The following is an 8,276-nucleotide window of genomic DNA, read 5'->3' as shown; positions in this document are numbered from 1 at the left end:
CGCTCAATGCAGAGCTGCCCCCTTGCTGTGAGTACACTCCCACACGGGGAGCACCGCTCTGCCAGAAGCCAGGCTCACGGCTGGCGAGTGCAGCGTGATGGTGAGAGCCTCTCCTGCCTCCGCAGCAACACTAAGGACCCCTCAGGGGATGTCCAACTGCCAGCCTAGACCCACTCCCCCTGGGCCGGCAGTCGGATATCCCCCGAGGCGTCCCAGACTGCGAGAGGGCGCAGGCCAGGCTGAGGGGACCACCCCCCCCCCAAGTGCACGAATGTCATGCACCAGGCCTCTAGTTTTAAATAAAAAAACAAATAGAAAAGGGTGTTGTGGGCTGAGCTGCACAGCTGAGTAAATTTATAAAGCAGTGGGGAGACAGGCCCGGGGCAATGATTAACCGCCTCATGCCAGCCTGCAGTTTCTCACGGGGTCAGAGCTGGCCTTGGTCATGTTCTCCCGCTGCATCAGCTGCCTGACTACAGCTGCCCCTCCCTGGGTCACATCTGTAGGAAGCCTGCGGGGCAGTTACCACGTTCAAGGCCCGAGCTGGGATCTAAAGCACTCTCCACAGTCTGCAGGCGCCCCGAGGAAGCAGGGCCACGTGGGAAGCTGTGAGGAGAAACTGGACCAAGGCCCCGGTGCCAGGAGCACCAGGGAAGCCCTGCTCGACCGGCTGGGCAGCGTCGCCCGCAGTGGATGAGAGACACCGGTCCGTGTTTACCACCCAGGAGACATGGGTATGAGCTAATGAAGACAGACCCTGGTCACTTTGATTAAGATCACTATTGCTTTAAACGCAAGGTCTTCCGCCTCCCTGCGGCGATCCTGCGCACACCTGCACGGGGTGGCTGGCTGGTTTGGTTCGGGCTCTCCCTGACACCTCTCCCGCTTCTGTGTGTGGGACACGGGACATGATGGCCAATCCCGAGACGGTCCCGGGCACAGGCACGGGCGCTAGTGCCCTCTGCACTCAAAGCTCGGATGTCGTACTTTCCTTGCAGAGTAAAAGGTCCCCACTTTGGGGCGAAGACAGGGTGCACGGTACCTAGCTCGCTGCCCCCGCGGGTGGCCCAGCACAGGCAGTAGTGGCACATGAGCTGCTCCAGGAGCTCCAGCTCGTCCAGGAACTCGAGGGACTCGATCCTGCAGAGTCAACACAGAACAGACGGTGAGCACGGTTAACAGCGAGGACCAGGCGCACAGGACACAGACCACGTGAGAGCCTACAAGGAGTAGCTACGGAGCGCTTCCACGGTAACTTATTTTTATTAAAAAGAAGCGCCCTAACCGGTTTGGCTCAGTGGATAGAGTGTCGGCCTGCAGACTCAAGGGTCCCAGGTTTGATTCCCGTCAAGGGCATGTACCTGGGTTGCGGGCACATCCCCAGTGGGGAGTGTGCAGGAGGCAGCTGATTGATGTTTCTCTCTCATCGATGTTTCTAACTCTCTATCCCTCTCCCTTCCTCTCTGTAAAAAAATCAATGAAAAAGAAGGAAAAGCACCATAAGCAAAATCAAAAGATAACCTAGAAAAAATATTTGCAACGTAAATAACCAAGGTAGATTCCCTTGCTGCATAAAGAGCTGTTGTACTTCAATACGAAAAACTTCAAAAGTTCATTTAAAAGATGGATGGGGTGGGGGAAGAATGAAAAGGTGAAGGGGATAGAGGCACACACTTCCACTTAAATAGGTTACATCCCTGGCTGGTGGCTCAGATGGTTGGAGCCTTGTCCCGTACACCAAAAGGTGGTGGGTTCGAGTCTGGTCAGGGCACATACCCAGGTCGCAGGTTCAACTCCCGGTAAGGGTGGGCACAGGAGGCAACTGATCAACATTGCTCTCTCGCATTCATGTTTCTCTCTCACTTCGATGTTTCTCCCTCTTCCTCTCTTTCCTCTGACTTCTCTCCATCCTCCCTCCTTTCCTCTAAATATCAATAAAAGTTTGTCCTGGCCGTGTTGCTCTGTGGTTAAGAGTGTCAGCCAGCACACCCAATGGTCACAGGTTCAATTCCTAGTCAAGGGCATGTTCTTGGATTACAGGTTTGATCCCTGGCCCTGGTCAGGCAGAATGCAGGAGGCAACCAATCAATGTGTCTCTTTCACATCGAAGTTTATCTCTCTCTCCCCATCCCTCCCTCCCTTCCACTCTCTCTAAAAAGCAATGGGAAAAAAATATCCTCGGGGGAGGATTAACTTGAATATAAATAAGAATAAAATACAAATCAGTGCCAGTTTAAAATAAATAAGTTACAGAATTTAATCCACAGCAGAGCGTAAACAGTGATGTATATACATGTTTGATCGCTATGCTGTCATCTGACCTTATATAATGCTATATGTCAGCTATACTTTAATTTTTAAGAGACGAGACCACTAGAAAAGAAGAACAAGAGGTTTTCAATTTCACTTTGGAGAAAAGAAATGTAGATTTAAATACTTGACACCTTCCTACCTCTCAGACGGACGAGGATCACAAGGCCAGCATGCCGTGGAGAGGACTGGGGAGGCGCCGTCCTGCCAGGACAGTGGCACCTGTCAGCTCGCAGCGGGATGCCCTACCCTGCACCTGCTCCGGCCGGAGTCCCAGAGCACTCACCGAAGCTTCCGGCTGCCACACAGGGACAGCGAAGACCCTGACCTAGAGACGCTGGCGGGTCCAGCACGCACGGACGCCTGCAGCCTGCAGGACAGCCTCTGGGACGCAGCACGGCCTTTAGACAGCAGGCGGCTCAGGCAGGAAGGTGCGTGGTTTACTGCCGCTATGCAGAGAGGGTGGGCTCATACGTGCACAGAGCAGACCATCTTGGAAACACAGACAACACCGCCAGGAGGTAGTGGCGAGCAGTGAGTAGGGTGAGGGCTTTTGTTTTTGCTCGTTTCTTTTTCTTAATCACGTTTGTATGATTTTTTTCAAAACAGCATTTAAATGTAAACTTTTTGAAGGTATGCACACACTGAAACATGCACAAATATATGATATGGGTTTTTAAAATATTTTCTGCCATATGCACACACTGTGGGGGGTGGGGGTGGAATTCAGGCATTTCCAAAAAGTATGAAAAAAATAAAACATGACCCATATTCCTACTATTCACAATAGCCAACAGCAGCACTGGGCACTGCCTTTTGCCCAGGCTGTGTGTGGGGGTGGGGGAGGGGGTGCGTAAGTGCACATTTGTGCACGTCTCACGTTTCTGTACGTGTGTGTGTTCCTGCCTCGGTATTCAGGCCTAAGGGTCACATCTGAAGTGAGAATGTTTATCCATAAAGGACTTGGGTTGCTTCCTAACTGATGTTCCCAACGAATCAGAAGACATTCAAGGCAGGCGTCCTAATATCAAGTTCCAGAAGAAACCAGCACCCTACCAAGGAGGTGACCTCCAAGCTCGGCTGCGAACGCCACACGCAGGCTCATCTCTGCCCGGTTCGGGCCAGTTATTCCTCTTGTGCTTAGAAAGGGCGTAGCACACACTGCGCAGGCAGCACCGGCTCGGTCAACGGGCCTGCCTTGGGCTTTTCATGCACATACCCTCCAAAGCCCTTGGCGAACGTGGACACCAACTACATGGCGTTCAGAGTGGGGAGGACCGTAGCCCAGGGCAGACACACCAGAGCTGTCCCCCTCACCCCCCTCTGTTGGGACACGTGTCTGCAAAGGCCTTGGCGACATGAGACGGGCTGCCCCGGAGCCGCTGCCCGGTGGCCCAGGCGGTGAGACGCCTCCCCGGGCTCCCAGGACAGCCGCGAGCCCCGTGCCGTCACAGGCGCCAGACCAGGGCTCTTCACAACAGTCCTCCTGACATGAAGCCAGTGGAGACCAGCCCATGGGGATGGAAAACTAGAACAACCCAGGAGGCATCGGCCGGATCACGTGGAGACAGCCCTTCAAGGATCTGACGTACAGACTGGAAACAAGTCGTGCTTCCCACAGTTAAGAAGGGCTGTGGAGAGCAAGACCCAGTATTTTCTCAGTATCTGGCAAGAGACCAACAACTCTACCTGTGGGTCCCCAAAGGCAGGAGGAAGCACAGAGCAGAAGTACAGAATGATGACAGAAACCGAACACGCTGGCGCCCACACTGGCCAGAGGTGAGCATGGCCACGTGCCCCCCAGTGGTGTTTTTTAAATATGTTTTTATTGTGGGTTTTTTTTAGAGAGAGAAGGGAAAGGAAAAGAGAGAAACACTGATGGGCTGCCTTCGGCACACCCGCTACTGGGGATCGAGCCCGAAACCTGGGCATGTGCCCTGACCAGGAACTGAACCATGACCTCCTGGTGCACGGGACAATGCTCAATCCACTGGGCCACACCGGCCGGGCCAGCAGTGGTTGTATAACAGGGAACTGAAACAAAATAAAACACAGGACACCACCACCCACCCACACGTCCACACACCACAGGAGTGATACACCCTCTGGCTACAGGGACCGCACTGCTGTGATAGGTAAAGATAAATATAACTTATTGTTAGGTTTGTTAGAAAGCAAGGTGGTTTGTAGACACACATGTAATATGAATCTACCAATTAAAAAACACTAATCTGCCAATAAGCACTTCTCTTTATAGGTGCAGAGAAAGGGGGCACCCGCTTGTGAGCGGCCCTCAGAGGGCGTGGGTGAGAGAAGGGGGCGCCCACTTGTGAATGGCTCTCTGGAGGCCTGGGTGCAGAAAGCACTTTAAACCTCAACTGCTTTACATGCCTGAAAACTTTTTTAGAACCAGCGTGTATTTCTGTTACAATGAGAGGAAAAGCCCATTTAAAAACCTGTGAGAGACCTTCCCTCCCACTCCAACCACGAGGATCACCCAGTGTCCACCTGGAGGCAGCCCTGGGAGCCCTGCAGGGTCACCGCTTCGGGTGGATGCAGGTCACCTGTTTGGGCGCAAACCCGATCTCGGCTGAGAGCTGCCTCGTTCCCGTCGGGCGGAGTGTCTAATGTGTACCAGGAGGGCAACGTGATTCACGAGGAGTCTACGTGAGAGGACAGGACAGGGGCCGTACCTGCTGACTTCGGCCCGAGGTAGCCGGCTGTACAATTCCATCATGTTCACGGCCGACGCCGTTTCCCACCCGTTCGACAGGAACCGCTCCTTCTGAGCCGTGCGAGGAGAGTGGAGAGAATGGAGAGCCACAAGGCACCGTCGTGAATGCGGGCGTCTCTAACCACTGACAATTCCTTACATGCCTCCTCCTTCAAAAGCCCATCCTGGCCCCTACTGTCTTCCTTCTTTTTATTTCCCAATGTCCTACACTGAACATGCAGTGCCTATTTAAATGAGGGCAGAGTGGGAGGTATCTCTTCAGCAAAAAAAAAAAAAAATTAAAAAAGATTCAAATGCACCAACTCTGAACATTTTAAAAAATAACTGCGGAAAACTGAACATGAACTGGGTGTTAGAAGCTACGAAGGAGTTACTGCCAGTTTCCAAGCTGTAATCATGGTATCATCATTCCTATTGGTCTATGGAGATTTATACTGAGTATTTAGGAGGGAAATGATATACGATCTGGGATTTGCCTTAAAACAGTCCAATACCACCACCAATAAAAGTTTGGAGGGAATGAGCAGTATTTACAGAATATTAATTATTGAAGCTGGCTGATGGGACATGGCTGCTGGTTTTACTATTCCCTCTACTTCTCCGTTGTTTGAAAAATGCATAATAAAAAGGTAAATAATAGGGTGTAGGAAATACGCATTTGATACCAACATGGGAAGCAGGGTTGGACTGCACTAGCGTGAGAACTGGTGGCCGCACGAGCCTGGCCCGCGGCCGGGCGCTCCGCCTGCGAGGCTGGCCAAGGGTGTGAGGGGATGCCCGCCTCTGCTCTGACCTGGGACTCTAAGGACTTGCAGGGCTCCACCCCCGCCAGGTCACACTGTCGTCTCCGCAGGTTTTCGACCATGATCTGCCCAAACCGGTCATCCATGTTCACCTGGGGAGGGAAGAGCAGCCAGGCATCGCCATTAGGGTGTTCTCTCACACACGCAAAATACAACAGCACCCTCCTTCTCACAGTGAGGGCTGAGGTCTGTGGGTACCCAGTGCAGGCCACGCAGCGCGGATGGGGGCATGAACCAGCGGCCCCTGGAGGCAGCTGTACCCTCCCCCACCCCGCCCCCCGCGAGAACCGGCCCGGGCCCAGCCTCTCTTGCAGGTGCACCTGCCCATGTGCACGGAGGTGCAAGGGTGTCCGCTGTAGCGCTGCAGATCGGGGAGTCCAAGAGCTAAACGCATCACCCGAGCGCAGTAAATTCTGCATGTTCTACACGATGGAATACCACAGAGCCGGGGAAGCAGGAAAGACACACACACCCACTATGCAATGATCTCTAAGCTCTAAGAACTCCTGAAAAAAAGAGGTCCAGGGCAGCAGTTCTCAACCTGTGGGTTGCGACTCTTTGGAGGTTGAACAACCCTTTCACAGAGGTCACCTAAGACCATCCTGCATATCAGATATTTACATTACAATTCATAACAGTAGCAACATTACAGTTATGAAGTAGCAACGAAAATAATTTTATGGTTGGGTCACAACATGAGGAACTGTATTTAAAGGGCCAGAAGGTTGAGAACCACTGGTCCAGGGGAATGTCTACTGTATTCTCCCATCTGCCTTTAAGAAAAAAAAAAATCTCTACATTTGCATATGCATAGAAAAATTCTGGAATCTGGCAAAGTGGCTTCCCAGGTGAGAGGGCTGAGGTTGGGGGTAGGAGAGACTTACATTCCTTGTCTGCCCTTCTGTACTATTTGATATATTTCTATTCTGGATGTAGTGTTACTTTTGGATAAAAAAAAAAAAAAACTTGTGTGAAACACTCTAATTAAGGTCTAGCTGGTTTGGCTCAGTGGATAGAGCATCGGCCTGCAGACCAAAGGGCAAGTACCTCGATTGCAGGCTCCTCCCTGGCTCGGGCCCTGATCGGGGCACATGTGGGAAACAACCAATTGATGTGTTTCTCTCACATTGATATTTCTCTCTGTCTTTCCCTCCCTCTTCCACTCTCTAAAAATCAATGGAAAAATATTCTCAGTTAAGGGTTAAAAAAAACCACACGCAACACTGTCTATTGTACTACAGGCACTTATAAAAAGTTAAAAAAATAATTAAAGCCCTGACCGGTTTGGCTCAGTGGATAGAGCGTTGGCCTGCGGACTCAAGGGTCCCAGGTTCGATTCCAGTCAAGGGCATGTACCTTGGTTGCGGGCACGTTCCCAGTGGGGAGTGTGCAGGAGGCAGCTGATCGATGTTTCTATCATCGATGTTTCTGGCTCTCTAGCCCTCTCCCTTCCTCTCTGTAAAAAAATCAATAAAATATATATTTTTTAATAATAATAATAATAATTAAATTCTGTATGTGCACAAACGCCACAGCACATCACCTATTACGGCATATATGCACTGTGACGTTGTCATATACAAAGTGGCAAAGATTCACCGTAACAGGTCAGGGGGCCAGGGTTTTCTCCTGTGCTGCATGTGTATGGCTTACATGGCACTAGGCGTCGGATGGCACACTGTTCATTCGGGGGGGGGGGGGGGGCGTTTGTCACACACACTCCCTCGCTGCACTGCCCGAGTGTGAGTCCCGGCCCGACATCTGACCGCTGGGAGACTCTGACCAAGCTGCCTACCCACGGTGCTTCAGTCCCCTCACCTGTAAAACCACGAGGACAAGGACCTACCCTGTGGGTTGCTGTGATTAAATAAGTTAACACGTGTGAAACTCTCAGCATAGCATTCGCTATTATTATCATTATTGTAGTTGTCATCATCTACGTGGTTTTGTCATTTTAAACTAGTTAGGAACTAATGTAAGGCATGTGAGCATTAATACACGAGGATGCAGGTGATTTGTATTTGTGATAAAATTACTAAGTTGTGGGGGGATCGGAACCGGTTTGGGGGCAGTGTGGACAACAGATTGGGCATTGGCCCATTCCCAGGCCTGCTCCAAAGTGACAGGGTCTCTGGCCTAAACTCGCTGAACCGCCCCACCCCCCTCGGTGCTGTTGGATAGAGGAACACACCAGTGAAGCCAGGTGAACGAAACGGCAGACAGCCGAGATGTGGGGAGCACAGGGAGAGCGGATTCATTTTCCCCAGGAGTGACATCCTGCACGCAGCAGGCTCCCCGGAATTATTCACAGCAGAGAGAAGACCGAGGAGGCCAGCTGCACTGCGCCCACTCGCCAGGACTGAAGACTGAGTCTGAGGACCGCCCCCAGTCACAGAGGGAGGAGGAAATCAACCCCCCAGGACCCACCT

At 51.8% G+C, this 8,276-nt stretch overlaps 1 protein-coding gene across 1 annotated transcript; it reads right to left on the bottom strand.

Moving 5' to 3' along the window:
- Positions 1–323: 323 nt before the first annotated feature.
- Positions 324–6,035, bottom strand: LOC102435834 (tRNA wybutosine-synthesizing protein 4-like; the record flags this gene model as incomplete). The annotated part of the gene is made up of 3 exons (XM_014451046.2): positions 324–1,140; positions 5,004–5,095; positions 5,838–6,035. Coding segments are annotated over 3 exons (651 nt in total), but the record flags the coding sequence as incomplete, so codon positions are not given.
- Positions 6,036–8,276: the final 2,241 nt, after the last annotated feature.

This window comes from Myotis lucifugus, unplaced genomic scaffold (genome assembly GCF_000147115.1).
Source record: "Myotis lucifugus unplaced genomic scaffold, Myoluc2.0 scaffold_6758, whole genome shotgun sequence".
Lineage (NCBI taxonomy): Eukaryota > Metazoa > Chordata > Mammalia > Chiroptera > Vespertilionidae > Myotis > Myotis lucifugus.
Note: the sequence above shows the minus strand (reverse complement) of the source record. Positions and strands in the feature narration are given on the sequence as shown.